The 23,726-nt window shown below is 35.4% G+C and overlaps 2 protein-coding genes across 3 annotated transcripts; one reads left to right on the top strand and one right to left on the bottom strand.

The window, feature by feature from the left end:
• The first annotated feature begins 5,124 nt into the window (after positions 1–5,124).
• Positions 5,125–13,921, top strand: LOC113503874 (xanthine dehydrogenase/oxidase-like). Its single transcript, XM_026886007.1, has 16 exons — positions 5,125–5,655; positions 6,382–6,542; positions 7,747–7,907; positions 8,028–8,401; positions 8,806–9,029; positions 9,107–9,209; positions 9,469–9,593; positions 9,689–9,982; positions 10,046–10,336; positions 10,472–10,962; positions 11,108–11,291; positions 11,409–11,604; positions 11,703–12,466; positions 12,585–12,777; positions 13,319–13,432; positions 13,577–13,921. Exons 1-16 carry the CDS (start codon positions 5,613–5,615, stop codon positions 13,645–13,647), a joined length of 3,789 nt encoding a protein of 1,262 aa, XP_026741808.1. The 5' UTR covers positions 5,125–5,612; the 3' UTR covers positions 13,648–13,921.
• Positions 13,922–16,117: 2,196 nt separating this feature from the next.
• Positions 16,118–22,608, bottom strand: LOC113503877. 2 transcript variants are annotated; one of them, XM_026886013.1, is made up of 5 exons: positions 22,290–22,608; positions 18,239–18,341; positions 17,684–17,839; positions 17,301–17,442; positions 16,118–16,705 (listed from the first exon to the last, which is right to left on the bottom strand). In XM_026886013.1, exons 2-5 carry the CDS (start codon positions 18,332–18,334, stop codon positions 16,611–16,613), a joined length of 489 nt encoding a protein of 162 aa, XP_026741814.1. In that variant the 5' UTR covers positions 18,335–18,341; positions 22,290–22,608; the 3' UTR covers positions 16,118–16,610. The 2 variants fall into 2 exon arrangements, with proteins under 2 accessions (XP_026741814.1, XP_026741813.1); XM_026886012.1 differs by lacking the exon at positions 22,290–22,608 and adding an exon at positions 21,295–21,773.
• Positions 22,609–23,726: the final 1,118 nt, after the last annotated feature.

Here is a 23,726-nt window from a genome sequence, read left to right as displayed (position 1 = left end):
ACTTGTTTACTGATCTGCGGAGGCTAGGAATTTATGAAAACGTTTAGTTAAAAAAATAATACATAGTTAAAAAAGTGTTTCAATAAAACTGGAGTGGAGAGAATGGCCTCTCTTAATACAGGCAATCCTTGCTTAAAATGAGGACCAAACAGTGTTTGAGATATAATTAATGTAAAATGCAATTAAAATCTTTTTTTTTCTAAGCGCCTGATGAAATTAATAGGGCACTGACTCGTTGGTCTCTGATTCTTTACCTTCCTAATTAATTAATTAATAAGGTTAATTTTAACTGCAGATGAACCAACTGCTATAAAATACATATGTTTTAAAGTATTTATGTATATCCAACATGATTAGTTATTGTAATAAACTATTTAGCTGGTTGTTTTTATTTATTTACGACGTCTTTCCCCATTTTTAAGGTTAAAAACACACTGAGAGAACAGCTGTTAGTTGCGTCTTTGTAAGGCTAAAATATTACAAATAATGTTGAACCTTATGGACGTTATTATAAAGTTTGCAGTCATTTGGAAACTGCACGGGGATCTACCGGAAAAGCACCATAGTACCTACATATGCCTACCTAGTTATAGAACGTACCTATAGTACCTAATTGTGTGATCCACGAATGCTTTGTTCTGAGTCTGGGTGTCTTTGAAAATGTTACTAGGGTGTTTGTGCAACTTCTCGCGATACAAGGATTCAATTCCTTAGTGCATGAGTCGTTTTTTTTTAAGAAAGGAAGAAGTAGTCTTCGAATGACTTCTGCCTACGGCCGCTGCTTTCTCAGTGGTAATCTATACATATAATAAAATTGTAGAAAAGTGAAAACTGTACATTGAATATTAAAAAAAAAGAATAATTGGAGGGTGGTCTAGGAACGATTCCGATGCTGAAAATATGATTTTTAGAATTTTTGTCTGTTTGTCTGTTTGTCTGTTTGTCTGTATGTATGTCCGGAAAGATCTCGGAAAGTACTGGATAGATTTGATTCATATTTTCAGAGAATATCAACAAGAGGTCCGGTCAACATACTTTTTACTTATTATCTCGCTTTTCGATACAGGGGGTGAGCAGGAGCCTTTTATATCTATACACAAATATCAAATTATCTCATAAACTACTGAATATATTTCGTTCAAATTTTGCATGAACCTTATTGTACACAGGATACAACAAATATACAAAAACCATAACGCTACTATGCAGGGGGCATGAGCAGTAAAGTTTTAAATTTTTGGACTCACCCGTAACATCGTGTAATACAATTATGAGGTGTATTTTCATCCCATTGAGTAGTAGGCAGCACGGTCATCAATTTACTCCAAAAACATCACGCTATTTATCTTAAGACTTTTGGCAGAGCAATAATATATTTTTTCGAAAGTAAATCATTTTCATAAAATCAGTCATTTTATTCTCTTTCAAGTCTAATGTAGACCTAGCGCGACAATAAATAAAATAAAAGAAACATAAACTATTAATACTTTTATTATTATTCTTTTGATACAAATGTAACTTCGTAATCGGTACATTCTTGAAACAAAGGAACTTAAATTATTTTTATTTTTATTGATGTATTAAAATGACTCAAGTTCAAATGTGGAATGCCGTGATAGATTTTGTATTTATTTACGATAGGAGTATATACCTATGTCTTCAAGATCAAAACATTCGTAGTGACACTCAACCCAAAGTTGCATGTAGTTCACATTGATCTCATCTATAAATATGCAACAATAAATTACTGAACGACACAGTTAATTATTACCTTGGTTCATCTGTAACAACTAGCAACAAAAATATAAACATTCAAACAAAAAAAAGCCTTACAACAATGAAATAATGTTTTCTTAAATTTGCAACATTACATAGGCCAAAAGTATTTCGGATAAAAAAGCCCAGAAAACTTGCATAAAACTGCATAATAGGTATGCAATGTGAAAGATCTGTACGACCAAAGCTATCAATGAATAAGAGCGTACGCTAGACGGTTTTTGACATTATGTATCTATTGACAGAACAATGTTTACTGATACCTGGGATTTTTCAACATTTTAACGATTTGATCAGTCTACATCCGCCATTACAGAGACCGCACACGTGGTCATCATCATTCCTCTGCCCTTATCCCAATTATTTTATTTGGGGTCGGCGCAACATGTCATCTTCTTCCACACCTTCCTATCGGCCGTCATCTCACAAGAAACACTCTTTACAGCCATATCGTCTTTCACACAATCCATCCATCGTTTCTTTGGTCGTCCTCTTCCCCTATACCCATCCACATCCATGCTTAACGCCTTCCTTACCACATGATTTTCATTCCTCCGCATAACATGCCCGGCCGGTTACCACGTAGTTTCTCTGTAACCGGTGCCACTTTCAAACTTCCCCTTATATTCTCATTTATTACTCTATCCGCTCTCGTAACACCACACGTGGTCCTTCCAAGAAATCCTTTAACAATTTGTTGTAATCTCTACTTATTTAAAATTTTCTTCTTTCGTAGCCTGGTAAAAACAGGGGAAGGAACGAGACTGAATGAGTTTCTGAGATCCCAAAGCTAAGCCGACGAGGATTAGGAACATATTTTTGGAAATTTCCCCACTAAGGCTGATAATAGCGTGTAGCTATCAGCACATACATCCGTCATACAATGTCTGGAAAATTCATTTTGGCTGTCGGTATAGACAGCGTAACCTCATAACTAACCTCATGTAGTCTTTATTTAAGTTCCATTTATGCAGTAGGGATGACGGTAGGTATTTTATTTCAATGATCGTCAGGTAGGTTAACGAATAAAATACGTAATTTTTCTTTGTAAATTGGTACAGTAAATAGAACTCATGCACATGAAGTCACTTTTATGTTCATACTAGCTGTTGCCCGCGACTTCATCCCCGTGGGTAGAAGATATAAGTTATGATTTATACCTGCCCTGTTTTTTTTACATTTTCCATTGTATCTTCGCTCCTATTAGTCGCAGCGTGATGGTTTATAGCCTAAAGCCTTCCTCGATAAATGGTTTATTCAACACAAAAATGTTTTTTCAATTTGGACCAGTAGTTCCTGAGATTAGCGCGTTCAAACAAACAAACTCTTCAGTTTATATATTAGTATAGATATAGATTTTGCTAAACTTGTCGTAACATCACAAATTACACATATCCTATACTTTAGATTTTTGTCATTGTCAATTTAAAAAAAAGGGTTGTCTGATAGTTTTTTTATTATCACGCTATTTATTTATCAGCAATTTAAAGGCAAATCATGATCAAAACACCAGGGGGTCAAGATAACACGTTTCCCACCTTTTTTATTTTAGAAATAGTCCAAATGTTTGTGAGGAAGATCAGTTTTAATATAAAGAGGGCAATCAAACGTGTTTCAGGAAGCCGTTTATCTGGGCGCAGTTTTGCAAAATCTTATATCTTATGACACTATGTAAAATCCACAGTTACCGAGCCTGACTCTCACTTCACCAGCTCCGTCCACAAAAATAATTTGACATCTTCTTTATATCGTCAGAAAACATCGTGTGTGAAAATAATAACTGTCTGGCTATCACTGTTCCAATTTTATGATAGGTACCTCATAATCACTGTCATAATCCGTCTAGCAATTTCAGGTGTAGGCCGTCCCAAGAACAGACGTGCTCGAAAATCATAACCCACCAAGGGTTTTCCGATTAAAAAATGGAAAACCCTCGAAAGTAAAACATTTTTTGGCAGAAGTGTTATTATTTTTTACTTGCAACCCCCCCCATTTTTAAACGGCTCGATTTGTCAAACATGTCTAAACGAACACTTGCACATAATTCACGTTTAAATTAAAATAGTTCAATTTGTTCGAAAGCTATGATGTCACAGACAGACAGGCAGGCAGATATGTCAAAGTTATAGACCTCTTTTTGGGATTAAATAAGAAAAAGTCATTAAAACAGCTGTGAAATATTTGACACCAGGATAGTATCGTAAACGATGAAATGTGTTTGATTTAAACATTTGATAGTCTTTGGGCCGCTCAAGATTACTTATTATTTTATTAATAAAAAAGGAAGTTTAAAATGTAAAAAAAATGTTTCATTTTCAATATTGCATTACATTTTTGCGATGATCGTTATTATTAAACTTCTTAGTTTTTCACATCTTGAAAATCACGCAGACAAAGTCGCGGGCAACAGCTAGTTAACAATAAAACATCTTATTTGTGTTGATCACTTGAACTTTTGTCACACACCAGATTTTCCCTGAGAACCAGAAATGCTTTCCCAGACAAATTCTTTTGAGTTATGGTCACAACTAAAACAGAAACATTTTTTTATAAGCTTGTACTGACTTAAAATTCTTAAGATTGTTTTCTTACTTTAATTTCATCATTGATTAAAAAAAACTCTCTGTACAAGGAATTTAATCTCTGAGATGTTACTTTCACAAATATAAATCACCTTCACAAAAAAAAAAACTGAATACCTTTTGTGACAAACGTTTACGTCTATTAGATTTGGAAGATCATCTCCACCACACCGCGCTCCTTGGTTTGGTGATCAATGGGCTATCCGTTCACCAAATTGACTAAACGGATAGCCGAGTGGTTGAGGTCACCACGCCAAACCCACGGTGCGCGTCTTGTCGCGGGTTCGATCCCCACGTGGGACAAGCATTTGTGTGATAAACGAATGCTTGTTCTGAGTCTGGGTGTCTTTGTGCATGTGAGGAGTATGTTTGTAAAGACCCATCGACACAAGGATTGAATTCCTTAGTACGGGAGTCGTTAAAAAAAAAATAGAAAATTACACTATCACCTTACTTCACAAATTGTTACCGCTGCCTACTTTGTACCTTTAAAAAAGAATCAGTTACAAAGGCGTGCCTCATACAATTGCGCTACAAATAGTAAAAACAACCGGATAATAATTATCGAGTTTCCGTACATTGTTCTTTCAGCATTAATATTAATTAATAACAGTATATGAATAAATGTTTTCATGGATGACTGATTGTTGAATTATAACCGAAAACAAAAGAAATGAAATATTTCTAAGCTAATCTAATGTGTTAAATTTATAAGCTGATGTATACTCTTCTGTTTAATAAAAAAAACTGATAAAAAAAACTAGATAATATGGTAAATATTTAGGTTATTTGTTCCGCTCATACTCATGTCACTGAAACTGGTGTTATAGGGCACAATTTATTTGTACATGAAAAAAACATACTCACCAGTTCAAATGTGGAGTAGTTTTTTTTAACTTAAGTGCCTGTGACAAACAAGGAGACAGACGGAAAGGTAGAAATGATGAATCATAAAGTTTAACCTTTATTGTCAGGCGGCTACAACCTACAATAAAATAAAACTACAAAATAACAACAACGAATAATGTAACATTATTAAATAGGTAATTATGAATTAACACAATTCCAACCAAATCGTCCAAAATGAATCGGCCCTAATTCTTACGCACAAAATTACAGTAAATCGTTCAGTTAACATTTAATACAATAATAGTTTGAAATCCTCTTGCAGAGTTTAACAATGTTAATTAGACAACTGTTTATAACAACCATAAACGGTTGATTGAAACAGTATTGTTTCGATCGTGAATCAATATGGACAGGATCACGTTTTCGGTGAATGGGGACAAGTGTTCTGGTATGTGACTTGCAAATAAAAACCTTTTTTGTAGAATCTTTTGTGGGGTTTTTCAATATTAAATGATGCAACGGTCACCTCTCGCGTATGGATCGGGATTTCCCGACTAGTTTCGGACCCAACCGAAATCCCTAATCAACGACGCGGCGGTGAGGTCGCGTAAAAGCCTTGTTGAGACGGTTAAAAAATTAATAATAAGTAGTATAATAAATGAAATCGTTTTCTATTCAATATTGTCTAGCATCGTGTAGATATACTACTGATGTTATTTATGAAAAAGAAATAGAATTAAAGTAGATATACTGGGGAGTGGGGAACTATATTCTGGAGGTCTACTGTTACCGAAGCGGTTGCAGTAGACCGCGCAGAGAAAAGTATTTGAAGTAAAACTTCTTTAATCACGATTAGGGCATAATTAGACGACACTACAATGGAAGTCCGTTACGAAAATATTGTGTCACGTTTCTGTACCATCCCGTTTTAAAATATTTTTGTCTTTTTGAATTCGTCAATGGATAGTTCTAATTGCCATCTCGTACAAAGAAGTTTTACTTACTTCAATCGCGTGTGATGGTTACACGCATAGATTTTCTTTATTTTTGTAATAATTTAAACGTGACCGCACACTACAGCGTTGCGTCTTTCTTCCACGCTGTCAATATTACTTAAGAAAACAGTTGTGGGCTTTTGGCCAAGCAACTATAGAATCAAAATGCCTGCCCACAGTTGGTCACGAGGTGGACTCGGACACTTCCCTGAACGACTACATTCGGAACCACCTGAACCTGCGCGGCACTAAGTACATGTGCAAGGAGGGTGGCTGCGGAGCTTGTATCGTGGCCGTCACCGTCTGCGACCCCCATCGCAGAACCTTCTCCGTCAATTCTGTAAGTGGCAACTCGATCTATATGTTGGCTTGCGGGTCTACCTAGACTTGTTCGTATTATTGCATTTGGGGAAGTGTTACAGAGCACTAGTTTGGACTGGCGTCTCGCCTCCATAAATGCTTAATGTTATAAGGGGCGATAAGCTCCTGAACAAAATCCCTTGTGAATAACATCACGATGCTCTAACCGAATAGTTTCTCCGCTCTCCGTTTCTAAAACTCTAGTCTAGAGACCTTGAGTTAGGCTGCTATGCACAGCGCTATAGGTTTAGTCTAGTCTAATAAAAATGGTGGTGTTAGAAAAGAACTGAGTCAAAGAAATAACCGAAGTGGAAGTAATGTGCTGAAACGGAGGAACTAAATTCTCGCCGTTTCTTCTCCACATTTGCTGCACTTATAAAACTATCAAGGGAGATACAGAGTGTTTTTTTACCCTAAACTATGACGCCTTACTAGATTAGCAAATAAGTGCATATGATTTGATATCTGCATTGATTTGTGCAAATATATACTTTACTTAATAACAAATAAAAAAAAATATACAGGAAAAAATCTGTTATAACCTAATGAGTTAAATGATCGTAAATAATTCAAGAGTTATTAAATATTGAGGTAAACCTAATTACGATTAATCCTTTGAAAAAAAAAATTGCTCCTGAAGTTATGAAGTGTGAAGAAATAATTGAGACGGCGAAGTATAATCTATTATAATGTAGGGGCTATTAAAAATACCTATGCAATGTTGTCTGCCTATCATGCGAGATCCGGACACGCCAGGCCATAATGACTTAATGGATACAAACAGTTTTGTGCCTGTTCATGCAAATTATTATACAATTGAGATCGCCTAATGATTATTAGAGAACATAAACTTATTACCGTTAAATGTCAGCAGTGTTCGCTTATCAGATCGGTTCAATTTAAGTGATACGACGACGGATTAACGTTTCTTGACAGGGTTACCATTAGGAAATGTCGTCTTCAGAGAGGTTAAAAAATTATCCGACTTGTAAAAGCGATATCATTAATCCCATTTACAGAAGGGAGCATCATTCATCATTCTTTATTAATTAATGCCGCTAAATACCTGTACTGCTCCGTAGTGTCCTTATTAAAAATTTCCCTTGGAGTTATGGAAGAGATAAATTGGAGGTAGTTGGGACGTAGCGACAGTACCCTAAGTAATTTTGATTATTTGTCGAAAGTGCCTCGTATCAGTGACGTCATGCCAAGACTGGGAGATAACTACGATAGAAGGCATCGGCAACCGAGCACGCGGCTACCACCCCGTGCAGAAGACGCTGGCCGAGTACAACGGCACCCAGTGCGGGTACTGCAGCCCCGGCTTTGTCATGAGCATGTACAGGTACGTCGGCATTTTCATTTCTACGGCATAGATCAGATATCTAATGTAAACCACTTCAATTTACCTTTAGAGCCACACATTAGCAACCCATTTCTCACCCCAAGTCACATATTTTTCCAGTCTTCTAGAAGCAAATAAGTACGATCTAACGCAATACGAAATAGAAAATTCTTTTGGAAGCAACACGTGCAGATGTACTGGAAGCAGACCGATTTTGGACGCCTTTAAAAGTTTCGCAAAAGATGCGCCTAAACCACCTCCTAAACTGGAAGATATTGAAGACCTGCATATATGCAAGAAAGAAGATTGTCAAAACTGTGAAGATAAGTGGTGTATGGTCAATATGGCCAATAATGAACCCCCACATGTAAAGAAGATACCTTTGAAAGATGGACATGTGTGGTACAGAGTCAATGAAATTAGTGAAATATTTGATGTTTTGGATAAAGAAGGTTATGAATCTTACATGTTGGTTAATGGTAATACCGGAAGAGGTGAGTGTTCATAAATTGTGAACAATCTTTACATTAATTTCGACTGCTCGGTTAGCCGAGTGGTTGAGGCAGTCACGTACACTCGATTTGCTCGACGTATCGAAGATTCGATCCTCACGTAGGACAAGCGTTTTATAATGCACGTATGCTTGGCCCGAATTTAGGTGTCTCTTTGCTTGTGACTTGAATATTTCTGAAACAGTCAAATAAACTACAAGTAATTCCATTTTCTTTGCTGATCAAGCACGAAACCGTAATATAGCTAGAGCTATGTAATTTCTAAACTGTACCTATTTCATTGTAATTAATCATCATCCAAAGCATTTTGCCGAGAATGAAATTCTCAAAACGAATCAAAGCAATGAATGCCGTGATATAGTTTTATTTTGACGGTTTCGTTACAGGTGCGGTACCAGTTTTAGTCTTCCCAAGAGTTCTGATCGATATTAAGCCAATCAAAGATCTCAAAGGACATTACTTAGACCAAAACTTGGTAGTCGGTGCTGGTATAACGCTGACTGACCTCATGCAACTATTCAAGGAAGTGTCGACACAACGCGAAGAATTTCATTATCTGATGAAACTTTATGAACATTTAGACTTGGTCGCTCATATACCTGTTAGAAATGTAAGTGTTGCGTAATTGTTTCTCATTGATGGTTTAGGCACGGATTTAAAAGAAGTAAATGTTGATTTTTTTTTCAGATTGGAACAGTTGCTGGAAATTTGATGACGAAACATCGTCATCCAAAGTTCTCATCGGACATTTTCCTTTTGCTTGAAACTATTAGAGCCACGTTGATAATAGGTTTGAATTCTTTATTAGTTAATTAACATAAGTAACAAAATACTAGGAACATTTTGTTTAGCTTTTTTTCCCAAACTTTATTTCTGCATGCTTCCATGTAAACCACAAAATAAGATAAATTCTCTAACGCAATCTAATATTTCATGTTTAGAATTGCATAAGTAGATAATGAAATACAGGCCTGCACTAAACAATTGGTAGTAGTAAAATAAAATAACTATTACCTACACTACACTACTAACCAAGGCAACTGTTTTAGTTCACAAAGGTACATCAATTGAGGTGACACCAGAACAATTTCTCTCGCTGGATATGACTGGCCGAGTAATCGTTCATGTGAAGATACCACCACTGTCACCGCGTTATCAGTTTGTGTCTTTTAAGGTAAGAATTACTCAATAATATTTACTTTCCAAGAAATGGGAAGACTTAAAACAAACGCTCTCACCGTCTTATAATTGTTGTTGTCATGTTTTCAGGTCATGTCTCGTGCTCAAAATGCGCACGCGCAAGTCAACGCGGCGTTTTTGTACGAGTTCGATGACCACAACAAAGACATCGTTCTGTCAGCTAGAATAGTCATGGGTGGCCTTTCAGGGAAATTTGTTCACGCCAGAGAAACAGAAGAGTTTCTCTGTAAGAAGAAAATATTCACTAATCAGGTGCTGCAACAAGCTCTCAGGATCTTAGAAGGTGAATTGATAGTCGAAGATATAGCGGGTGAGATGAAGCCTGAATATAGGAAGAAATGCGCTCTTGGCTTATTTTATAAGGTACGTAAACGTAATTTCGCCAATATTTGGGTAAGACAAACTCTACATTTCTTATATTTTTAGGGCTTACTCGTACTGATACCGAAACAGAAACTGAAACCTTGGTATCGTTCTGGAGCCAGGGACTTAAGGAAAACAAGACCCTTATCTAAAGGATCCCAAGTATATGACACCAATCCGATTACATGGCCAGTTAATGAACCCATGCCGAAAGTAGAAGCGCTAATACAATGTGCCGGCGAAGCGTTTTATTCAAATGATTTGGTCACACAACCTAAAGAAGTGTTCTGCGCTTTTGTGACGTCAGATATCTGTACTGGAGAAATCGAAAGCATTGATCCCGCCCCGGCTTTGGTATGTTTCATTTACAAATTTATTACTTATCATATTTTGTTCAATTTCCTTACACCAATCGATCAATTTATTAGGTCCATACGTCCTATCTCGACTGCTGATAAAATAATCAATAAACAATTTAATTTGTTGCAGAAAATTCCAGGTGTTTTGGCGTTTTTCTCGGCTAAGGACATTCCTGGCAAAAACTCTTTTCTATCCCAAAGGGTTCCTGGGCAAATGTTTCCCGAAGAAGTATTTGCCGAAAAATCCATAAAGTACTATGACCAGCCTATTGGACTGATTGTTGCTCAAACTGAAAAACTGGCAAACAGAGCAGCTTTACTTGTAAAAGTTAATTATAGAGTAGATAAAAAGAAGCCTATTTTAACTATCAATGACGCTAGGGAGAAAGATCCGAGTCGTGTTAGCCTCTACCTTGTGTTTCCTGCAAGAGACCGAGGTCTTAATGTCCAAAGGGTAATGAAAGGATCTGATGATATCTACGCTCAGTATCATTATACCATGGAGACTCAAACGACTGTCACGCGACCAAGTGAAGAAGGAATCCATGTGATTGCAGCTACTCAGTGGCTGGATAGTACACAAGTAGGAATCTCAGAAGCATTGAAAATTGAGCAGAATAGGTAAGATTTATACTCGTGTGCACTTCTAGATTAAGATTTATAAGCATTTTGTGTTCTGGTTCGGTATTCAAATCACTAAAATTTTCTGTATACTGTTTTATCTGCATTAATTTACATTTAACTATAATAAACCAATTTTGTTTAGAATTAACTTGGTTGCACCTCGATGTGGTGGTGCATATGGAGCTAAAATAAACCGCGTCAACCATGTAGCTATTGCTTCTGCATTAGTAACTCATCTGATGGATCGACCCTGCCGGTTTGTAATGAGCATTCAAGCCAACTTAAGAGTAGTTGGCAAGCGACTTCCCTGTACTCGAGACTTTGAAGTAAGTATAAGCTTAGTTATTAGTTGACACCATTACGGTTAATTTAATAAAGCGCAATTTGCATCAATAAAAATAACACTTAACTTTTAGTAATGGACCTTTATATTATTTTTACAGGTTGGTATAAGCGAGTCCGGTGAAATCCAGTACCTGGAGTATCATCTGTATGAAGACAATGGCTACATCTTCAGTGATCCTGTGTCTAATCTAGTTCTGACTGCTATCAAGAACTGCTACGACAACAGGCGTTGGCAATACAAGATATTCAATGTAACAACAGATACAGCTTCTAACACCTACAAAAGAGCGCCAGGTAATTGTGAAAACTTTATCAAAGCTTGTATAATCATTCATACTCATGATTATTCACAACCATATCAAATGGATGCTATAATATTGATACATTCTTAGGAACACTGGAGGCAATATCGATGACGGAACAAATAATGGAACGGATATCATATGAGTTAGACCGTGATCCTATTGAAATTAGGCAGAACAACATCCAACCAGCATACACTGAAGTTATAGAGATGATACAAACACTGCGCCGAGACGGGGAATATGAGAAACGGAAACAAGAAGTACAACAATTCAATAAACTTAATAGATGGAAGAAACGTGGACTCAGAGTAGCTTTCATGAGCTGGCCTGTACCAGTCGCTGTAGATTACCACGTGCTACTCACGGTGTATCATGGAGACGCTACTGTTGTAGTTCATCACGCGGGAGTCGACATTGGTCAAGGCATCAACACCAAAGTCATACAAACTGTTGCTTATACCTTAAAAATTCCTATTGAGAAGGTAAGGTGTTCAGTTCCTACCTCTTCCACGACTCCTAATAGTTATGCGGTTGGGGGCAGTAGGACTACACAGGCGGTTTGTTTTGGAGTGATCAAGTGTTGCCAAATAATATTGGATCGTCTTTCTGCTGTAAGAGACACTCTGAATGACCCTACATGGGAGTTGCTAGTTGAAACTGCATTCAACAGAGGGATTAATTTACAGTGCAGTTACCGTGTGACTTCTAATGATCAAGTGCCTTATAGATGTGGTGGTGTAGCCCTAGCTGAGGTAGAACTCGATATATTGACCGGTGAACACGATGTCACAAGAGTAGATATTGTAGAAGACGTTGGTACGAGTATAAACCCTGAGCTGGATATCGGTCAGGTAAATCAATACAATTGTATTTATTGATCTATCAGGACTTGTAATTTGCTGTCTACAGTGAATTGAATTATTAAATACCTATATTATTAGATTTATAACTTAATACTTGTTAATTCAGATTGAGGGGGCATTCGTGATGGGCCTCGGTTACTGGACCCACGAGGAACTGATCTACGATAAGAAGACTGGTGAGCTGCTGACAGACCGCACTTGGTACTACAAGGTGCCTCTCACTAAAGATATACCGATTGACTTTAGAATACAACTCAGAAGAAACTCTTACAACCCGGTGGGAACATTGGGTGCCAGAGGTAAGACCAATAATTATGGATTGCAACTGAATGTCATTTTTTGTTATGAACTAACGAAACTACTACTGATAAGTACCACTCACTGGTTTGTTTTTGTTTCACTGTTACAACAGATTATTGACGTGACAACGTCTTAAATTAGGTTGCGGCTGGGAGTCACTTATGAAAAAGTGTAACGCCCGGTAACGTTACGATGAGTCACCGAACGAGAGAGAGGCCCGCCGAATGCCTTGCGTCTCTATCCCACTCAACTATGATCGGTCTGCCGCGCGCTTAGCACTAGAGAATTAGGCGCATTGAATCGGCGCTTACATGTACAATGTTTTAGTAAACAAAATATATTTCTATAGTTAAAATTTGTGCAATTCTTATATTCATTCAATCCTTGTTCCTATTGTGCAATTTAATTATATTCATATCAATAAATATTCTACCGAGAAAAAGACGTTGTCACGTAAAATCTTCGCCCGTAAAACCGACTTTACAGGCAACCATTTTTTATTTTTATGGTTTCTGTATCATTTTTACCTTTTATTTTAAGCTGTTGCCGAGCCTCCGACGTGTCTATCTATATGTGTGGCATTCGCACTAAGAGAGGCAATCGCGTCGTCACGTGAAGACTCTGGGTATCCGAAAAACAAATGGTTTAAAGTAGGTGGGTATCACGCCCTGTTACGTTGAATCTCCGCTTCAATAACTATCTGCATATTTTTTTTATCTTTTTCTTGTCTTGCTTGCCACGTGAAAAGTGTAATTAATGTTTAGCTGTTGAAACTGACGAATGTGTTTTTTCTTTCAGATGGTCCATTCACACTGCAAGCCAACGTTTTATCAGCTGATGCAAAAATATCAGAATTTTTGTTAGATTAATTATTTTTCGCTTTTGGGGTTCCACAGTTTTAAAATGTACTGTTTTTTTTTTTTCAAATATCAATTTGCTTTCATTATTTATTTACCATTATTTATTATATGGTTTAATAGTTTTATTAAACCATAGTTCATGATGCAATTGAAATAAGAGGAGGAGATAAGTAGGAGTTTGCCCAATAAACAATCTAATAGGAGAAGAGAGTGATAAGTCATAAAATAAAACACAAAAAAATGTAGGTTAGTATAAAAAAACTTTTTTAGATAAGTGTATGTACTGATTTATAAAAAGCTTTTGATATCGTCGATCATGAAAAACATTTACATTAATTACAGTTTTTAAAGCTTTCAATATCAATATAAAGAATTATTTGCACTTATATAAGTAATCATGACCAAATTATTACAATTCACGATTTCCACTTGGTCTTATTTCATCGCACCTCGGGTGTTTCACAAGGAACAATATTGGGGCCAGTCATCTTTCTTATCCAAATATTTGTGATAAAATGTTAATAAAACTTGAGTGCATGTAAGTGATTATTTCATATTTTGTCATCATAAAACAATTTATTTTCGTTATTTATGCTACAAATGTTTGTATCGACAGCTTTGTTGTAATTTAAACTGGCTAAATGTTTGTGCTTCTAAATAAAATATATTTTTCATGGTTGTCTTACCCTTATTTAAACGGATTGAAAAATCTTGGTGTCAGATAAATAACCATCGAATGGGTTAGCCTCAGATGAAGCCTTAGGGCCTATACCTAGGGCACGGCGGATATGTCGAAAAAATACCTCGGGTCCTTTTTACTTCCTAAGCCAGAGTCAACCCATTGCTCGTAGTTATTAGCAGAGTAGTACGAGTAGGTACAGTGAAAACAACAAATGTTTAATTTGATTAGCAACGTAGATTAAAATAAAATACACATTACTTAACATTTTTTATTAGTACAAAAGCACAGCGTGTTTTAAACATGACAATAGTACGAAATTCTAATTTTAAACACCTAATATTTTACAATTTTTGGTAAAAAAATAAAACATGTTCATAATTAATTGTTGTTTTAACAGTCTCTTCTCTCTAAATAAAATAAAAAAACTATTTTTTATCGTTGTCATTCGAGTTTCCTTCTTTAGATAGATCGATATTAACTTGGATCAAAAATAGGACACTTAAATTAGTCATTGTGACTGACATTCCAAACATTTCAAGCTTAAAAACGTTGAGTTTTAAGCCTTGCCTTACCATATCTTTATATTATATACTGCTTTATATTATATATCTTGGCATCTGGAAGGCACTTCTTTGTAACGCGGAAATAACACACTAATACACAAATTCTCACATGTTAATGAAAAAGCTGGTCCTTTATAAATTGGATAGTTCGCACTCTCTCTTGCTAAATCTACCATGTAGTTTTCTATCTTTAGACTCCTTCCATAACCCCCATACATTTTCCTTCTTTCCCATAGTTCTTATACTAAACATAGCGTTATAAAACTACACAGTTATCAGGTGGTCCAATAAAACAACACGATCAACGTTTTTCAAAGTTTCTAGCTAATAACTACTTGATATATTAACAAAATAACGAATCAAGCATCATATATAAAAATATAATAACCTTGTTGGTAATTATATTTTTGAGCCGTTTGGGGTCGAAACGTTCGGGACATGGGGACCAGGTGCACGAGTTCTTTATAAAGAACTCGCAAAGCGTTTGGTCGACTCTACACGTGATCAGAAGGCTGGTCTATATTTTGCCCAAAGAATGCAGCCAGCCTTCTGGGCACGATTCCCGACTTTGGCAAGGATGAAGATGTCTTTTTAGATGCTTTGTAAATAATGTATATTTTTCTTTTTATATTGATATAGTTTTAAAAATGTAAATATTAGTTAAGTTTAATTATTGTAAAAAAATATCTTAATTGATTATGTATCTTATAAATAAACTTAGTATGTAGCATCATAATCAAAATTCATAAATTCATATACTTTGTACTATTACTAAACTATTGTGATTATTCGGCATGTACAGGCAGTAACATTAAAGTACCTATTGTCAGACGGGGCGCCTACTAAAATAACGAAAAAAAAAAAATTAATCACTTTGTTATCGCCGCAATAAATGTTAAAAAAACGACTCCCGCCGTACGGAATTTAATTCTTGTGTCGAGGGGGGTTTCACAAGCACACAAATAACGTGCACAAAGACACCCAGACTCAGAACAAGCATTTGTGGACTCAAGTGACTCAATTACTCGGCTGTGCGTGTCGTCAAAAGATATATAATTATTATTTTAAAGCGATGTGTGTTTTGTTCTTACATCGAATGTTACTCGTAATGACGGGAATTTTAATTTAAAGCAACTTCAACAGGCTAGAGAACTACCTTTATATACCCGTAGCTTCTTTATAAAAAAAATAACATCAATTCATAGGAAGTCAGTGCTGAATCAAATTAGTATTATCTGCATATATCTCTAGTGTTTTTTTTTTCAAAAAGTGCTCAAAACCACTTATTTAAACCCTCGGGTTCTAGATAGCACGTGTTCCATAATCGCTTGCAAAAGAATACACTTTTCACAGTGACCCTTAAATTATTCCAATTGACAGTGATGAAGACAGCGAGATACTTAATGGCGACACTTTACTCAGTGTTGTACTTAATTGGTGTACTGTGATCAGGTAACAAGGTAAATCTAATAAGAACGACGTACACGGGATTCGAACGTTGAATAACAAAATGTTGTGATGAGGAGAGTTCGAAAAACTGAGGGCTGTCACCATAAGTGATTGAACAAGGACTTGTATTATTTGCTACGTAGACAATTACAAATTCAGTAAATATTAAAAACAAGAGAAATAAGTTATTAAGTCTTTCAATATTATGCGTAATCCTAGCATCTTCTGGTAGGTTTCATAAGGCGCTTCCTCCAAACAATATTTTTCTAAATTCTTCACTAAATCGTAGCTCGAATATTAGCTTGGCGTCCGGCATTACAGTAATGCAACAAATAATAACTTCTGACTACGACGAGGAAGAACGCCTGAAGAACTGGAACGGAAAGAAACATATTTTGAAATTAGATCTGTCGAAATATGCGAGGTTTGTTCAATTGATATATAAAGATACCTAAGATAGGTAGAAAGGCAGACTTCGTAAAAACACATATATTTTCGTGAGCCCTGGCAGCATGTGACCATTTATCCCGCTATCATTGGCGTGGTCCACCGCTTCCAAGGCCGAAAATGGCAGCAATGTACCTTTGCTGGCTCCTATTGTGTGGTGACCTTGGGCCCGCGGTACTGTCCATACGTAACGTGATCATCATCGTTCTAACCTTTCTCAACTATGTTGGGGTTCCATTCTAACCGGATACCCCTTAGTTAGAGTGGTTGTTAGACTTTTTAGCTTCTAACTACCCGCAAAGACCCTCAGAGATCCATACGTCATCTGATACAATATCATTTTAGTCTGACAGAAGTAACAAATGCTATATCATGCAAAACGGACACTAATCATATTTTAAACTAACTAACTCCTTTCTCCAGGAAACTGGAGTCGTTGAATAAGCTCTGTTTGATAAAAGACTGATACCAGGAGTAAGTAACATTCATAACCACCTAAATAAGAATTGTTTCATGCTTACTTATATTAAATATAGTGGAGAAAAAGCCTCGGACACCAAGTCTCGACGGCTGGACGAAGATAGTGACGACTAAGGATATTATCATCAGCAACACGTAAGAACCAGCGTATATGCAGTAGCTTTTTAGGAATACCTGCTTCCCCTGGAAAAGAAATAAAATTTAAAGATTGGGAAAGTCATGAATGTCAGTTAGCCAGATAAAAAAATCACCTTTTTTTCAAAAAGGGATCTTTTGAAAAAAAAAAACAAACGATACTAGTTAAAGTTCCGGTCTGGTCCGCAACTAGTCGTTGCATCATTTAAAAATGAATCATTCTCACGATAGCTACTATCAGAGTATACGTGTATTTAAATTAAAATTTTATGTATTGATTGTCACTTGCCTTATGTAATCCAACTAGAAGCAGAGCAGAAAACACGATAGACACGAGTAGGATGATGATAGCTATAACAGTGACAGCTGTATCGTTTTTCTCCACGACTACCCTCATGGACCCCGGGTCGAACATCACGGTGAATAAAGAGCAAATCCACAGCATCTGAAAATTAAAAACCTTGTGGTAAAAACTTAGAGATAGATGGGTAAAATTAAAAGCGCTTTTTCATGTTCTGATTATTGATGCATTGTTACACAATATTAAAAATGAAAAATAAGTAATTCCTTTAAATAAATAAATGCGGACAACATCATATACATTCTTCTGAACCCAATGTTAGTTGCTAAAGCACTTGTGTTATGGAATTCAGATACAAAGAAGGTACCACAAACACCCAGACCCGAGACAACGTACAAATGTGATTTTTTTAAATTGACCCGACCTGGGATCGAATCCGGGACCACAGAGCTAGCGACCTTGAAACCGGTGCGTACTCCACTCGCCCACGGAGGTGTATGAAAGCATCTTTAAGGTTGTTGGATAGGCGAACTAAATATTTACCATTTGCACATACGCTATGACGTAACAGAGAAACTTGTTCGCCAAACAGTTGCTGCAAGAGCCTCCATTCCGAGGGTCAAGATCTGGAAGCGCCATCTTGGTTCTGAAAATGAAATTTGTACTCACTATTAATTGTAAGTTATTGTAATAAGTTTTGATTAATTAAATATCAATATTGTATATTCATACATATTGACGTCACACATACTAATTAATCTAATTATACCTCAATTATTTAAATCCGTTCAGGAGGTATGAGGAAATAATGAACATTACATACGTCTAAAGATTTAATTGAAATTGAAGAAAATATCTAACTTCGTACACAAAATTGTTACAATGAATAATTCCAATATGTAAATTGATATACAGATACATTCGTTCTGAGGTAAATGGCATTTAAATGATATGAGAAGGAAAATAATTTTTAATACGCAACCTACTTACGTATGATGATTATTGTCCGGCACTAACTAGATAAAGAGAATATCCTCGCATTTATAATCATTGAATGCTGTTAATCTTCCTCTTATAATACCTACATGTAAAAGTGAATGCATAATAGGCCCGAATATTGGTAAATCTTAGGGTTTACGAACACGAGTCGTTAAATATAAGAATATGTAAAAACAATGATTAAATGATGCTACGGTTTATTCACGCGTTTTTATCGGGATTGCCCGACTAGTTTCAGACTCAAGTAGAGAAAATCGGTTCATCCAGTCCGAAGTTCTGAAGTAAAAAACTGTCTCATCTCATTCTTTCATCTATACTAATACTAATATATAAAGCTGAAGAGTTTGTTTGTTTGTTTGAACGCGCTAATCTCAAGAACTACTGGTTCTTATTTTTGTGTTGAATAGACCATTCATCGAGGAAGGCTTTAGGCTACAAACCATCACGCTGCGACTAATAGGAGAGAAGATACAATGGAAAAATGTGAAAAAAACAGGGCAGGTATAAATCATAACTTATATCTTCTACCCACGGGGACAAAGTCGCGGGCAACAGCTAGTCAAAAATAAAGGGAGTCAGCAAGTAACTTGGATTGTCAATTCATTAATATGCGAAGTACTACGATAGACTGTTCGTTTAAAGTGAAACTAACTTTGTCACAATGCGATAAGGTTTGTTTCCGCAAATGATCTGATCGTACATTACGCTGGATACAGAAATAACTTGATATTCTGCATGCGGGAAAGCCCCAGCAATGTGTTGCAGTCAGTGTGACAATAACAAATCAAATTAAACTTTATTTTGTTTGTGAATCTAGATATTATAATAAAGGTAGTCTTATGTACACAATTTAGTCGAGTTTTGCGTACATTTCTACTACACATATTTTTTTAGTAATAAATCCCAATTTATACAATTTAAAGTCAAATTTCGTCAATTAATTCAAAGTTAATAATGTCAATTAATTTTAAAGCCGAACAATATTTCACTATATCTTATTAAAATCTGATACCTTAGTCCCTCTAACCAAGTGACATAGGAACAAAACATAAACGGGTTGGGTTTCACATAAAAAACTAATAAAAATGACTTTTCTAGAAGTATCTTGACGAATTAAAAACCACCTTCTTTTTTGAGTCGTTTTAAAACTACAGTTCAATTGTTACCAGATTAAACCATTAAGATCGCTAGTTAATTTAAAGTTCGTCTTACTTTTGAAGCTGCCCAGTAACATTCGGTATAGCAATCGGTCCTCGTACCGGTCAAAGTCAAGTTCACCTTTTTGAGACGGATAAATATTTAACGATTGACAGAAAATATAATATGAGATAACATTACGCAAAATAGGATTATTCAAACACGTTAACACTTCGCTTTTTTAAACATATTATTTCTACTCCATCAGTTTAAGTATATAAAAAAGGAAAACAATCTTGGCATGTCTTATCTAAGAATCTATCTGAGAACTTACCCATCGAAAAGCCCCAAGAGAACCACCATTGAAATAAATCAGTCATCTAGTTATTCAATATGCATTTTTGTTAAAAGACACACTAAAATTGTTTACCTGCTCAACCAATGTAGTATAGGTATGGTCATAATCTTCGGCATTAATAGTTAAAACTGTTAATGGTGTTTATGAACTATTATTTCAGTGGCACTGTTCCAAAATGTCGTGTAAAGAAAACTGAAGTTTTATAACATTGGATGCCAGTGTTTTTTAATTTGAGCAGACACTTAACAACGTAAAAATAAGTATTAAATAAAAAAGAAACTTAAAAAAACGAACTTTTAAGTTTTCTACTGTTGTCAGGGATCAAAGTTTAATTGTATAAAAATCAAACGGGACTCAACTCGAGGCAAGTCTGGGTCCTTTATAGTGGAGAAAGATGACCATAGTATTTCAATCTTTCAGCTCCAATATCCAATCAGTTAAATATTATCATAATCCTAACGATAACTTCACATCCAACGTTTGATGTCATCAAAATACTGCATTGTCATGTAGTATGCAAATTCATGCAAAGTTTCAGTTGAATCTTAAACCGGAAAATGGATCAAATTTAACTAAAGATTTGATTACAGATAAACAGACTAGTAGGTGAGAGCAAAAAGTAAAATAAAGTTTATGTAGAAGTTCCTTTTGATGACTTCGAAAGCTGTCCTTGAAATCATGTATTTCTTGTAAACTACTCCCGCATTAATGAATTTAGTCCTTGTGTCGCCGGGACTTTCACAAATATACAAATCACATGGACAAGTCACTTAGACTCAGAACAAGCTTGTCCTACGCGGGGATACGCGCACAGTGGGTTTTGGCTCAACAACTCTGCTATCCGTTCAGCATCGATAAGCATGTGGTTAGTCTTTGGCCATGAGGTCGACCATGTAAAGATAAGAGGATGCGCAAAAAACTTGTACGGACTTAAAAATAAAACGGATGTTGATGAGTTGTCTGATAACACAAAGCGTATAACAACTGGAAGATCACTATAGTAAAACAAAATAAAAAAATGAATTAACAGCAAATTAAATAATATGGACCTGCACAAAAAAAATACTTCTGGAGTTTTCTGTCATTCTCGTTTTTGGTTACTTACACGAAAAAGGAATAGGTATTGTAGTTCATTTACACAATTAAGGAGAATGCAAAACTACTATTTCTGGGTCTCCGATAGCGTCTGCCAACGGTGTATTTACTAAAATGACTGACGGAACCACAATTTCATTTGCACCATAAATATCAGCATATAACTTCACAAAACTAACTGAACATCATGCTATTAACTACTTATCTCTTAGAATCCTTCTCCATGCCTTTTTTATGTTTAAAAACGCTAATATGCTCCATCTCTTTCTACCCTATAAGCACTATGGGGACGGGACAGCTTATCAAGTTTTATTTTAAGAATGGGTTATTCCCCAAGCAAAAACGTTGACGCTTTTAAACAAACCGGGACTTTAAGGACCGAGTTCTGACTATGCTTCTGTTTATGTATATGAACGACATTTTGCGAGAAAAATAGTTAATTGATTATCATCGGCTAACAAAAACATTAATGGAAATACATTTGTGTCATTTTAAATACAAATATTTCTATTTGAAAAAGTCGATAATTTATTTGTTTTTTTTTTTTATGTTATGCCCATAAATTCACAAAAGCCGCAACAGTATAACAGTCATTTAAATTTTTCCGAAAGTATTTTAATTTCCAAAAAAATATATTTTAATATGTTAAGTATCTTTCGAAACATTGAAATCAACTAAGACCTGCTACTGCCAGGTTATATCTCAAGTAACATACTATAGTATAATAAAAATGAAAACAACAACAATTACATTTTGCTCAAAGGGCAAAATTTATTCCTAGTCAAAAATCTCTTTAATGATTTATATCCTTAACAACCAATTGAGGTGTAAACTAATGAAATCCAATAAACCCAAATATAAAATACTCCCTTTGGTAAACCGGGTGGTAAACCTAAGATAGTCACTTAAAAGCTTACTAAAAACTCTTATAGAAGCTACATACGAACAACATTTTACACAGCACTTATCGATAAACACTTGTTAAGTAGTAGTTAACAAATTTACCTGATTTATATTTAATTTATTATTAAGCTTAACAACAAAAACCGATTTAGCACTTCGATACAACTCACGCGCACACAAAAACACCACTGAACCGATAAAGAGCTGACTTCACTATGAGGACGTGTATGAAGTTAGCTCGGGTTACAAAACAATGTCAAACAGAAGTTGAAGTTCGAACAAATTTGTAATAATAATAAAGGTTATCACTGGTATAAAGATGGCTGCCCAATTGATTCCGGATCTCTAGTCCAATGACACGCTTCTTTGACTTTTGAAAGTCTTTTATTTTTTTCTATTTGACTAGTAATCTAATCATATAAGTCAATCTAAGTCTGAAGTTAAAAAAAAACTTAAGTTTGGTAGTGGGGGCTTAAAACTTCACTTGCTACTAAAAAGCGTACTAGTATGTGACGTCACGGTGTAATTTAAACACTGTAGCCCTTTCATTTTTATTAAAATTTATTAAAAAATATTGGCTACGTATTAGCCAATATCGTTTGGAAATCTGTCTGACGGTACACAGATTTTTTGTGTCAAGTGCCCTATTATCAGTGTTCTAGAACAGTTGAGGAACAAGCAAACTCTTGGTGGTCTACCCTCACGTCTAAGTAAGCAGGTGTGGAAGCGAGACAGGGCATAACATGGCGTAGAGTGGCGTCTCTTTTTAAAACAGTAACGGCATTACATTAAGACGTGAAATTAGAGTCTTTGAATGGTAAACATTTTTTTGCTCGTATGTATCGCTGTATATGTATAATCTATACATATAATAAAATTGTAGAAAAGTGAAAACTGTACATTGAATATTAAAAAAAAAGAATAATTGGAGGGTGGTCTAGGAACGATTCCGATGCTGAAAATATGATTTTTAGAATTTTTGTCTGTTTGTCTGTTTGTCTGTTTGTCTGTATGTATGTCCGGAAAGATCTCGGAAAGTACTGGATAGATTTGATTCATATTTTCAGAGAATATCAACAAGAGGTCCGGTCAACATACTTTTTACTTATTATCTCGCTTTTCGATACAGGGGGTGAGCAGGAGCCTTTTATATCTATACACAAATATCAAATTATCTCATAAACTACTGAATATATTTCGTTCAAATTTTGCATGAACCTTATTGTACACAGGATACAACAAATATACAAAAACCATAACGCTACTATGCAGGGGGCATGAGCAGTAAAGTTTTAAATTTTTGGACTCACCCGTAACATCGTGTAATACAATTATGAGGTGTATTTTCATCCCATTGAGTAGTAGGCAGCACGGTCATCAATTTACTCCAAAAACATCACGCTATTTATCTTAAGACTTTTGGCAGAGCAATAATATATTTTTTCGAAAGTAAATCATTTTCATAAAATCAGTCATTTTATTCTCTTTCAAGTCTAATGTAGACCTAGCGCGACAATAAATAAAATAAAAGAAACATAA

The sequence above is a fragment of the Trichoplusia ni genome, chromosome 20 (assembly GCF_003590095.1).
Source record: "Trichoplusia ni isolate ovarian cell line Hi5 chromosome 20, tn1, whole genome shotgun sequence".
In the NCBI taxonomy this organism is placed as follows: domain Eukaryota; kingdom Metazoa; phylum Arthropoda; class Insecta; order Lepidoptera; family Noctuidae; genus Trichoplusia; species Trichoplusia ni.
Note: the sequence above shows the minus strand (reverse complement) of the source record. Positions and strands in the feature narration are given on the sequence as shown.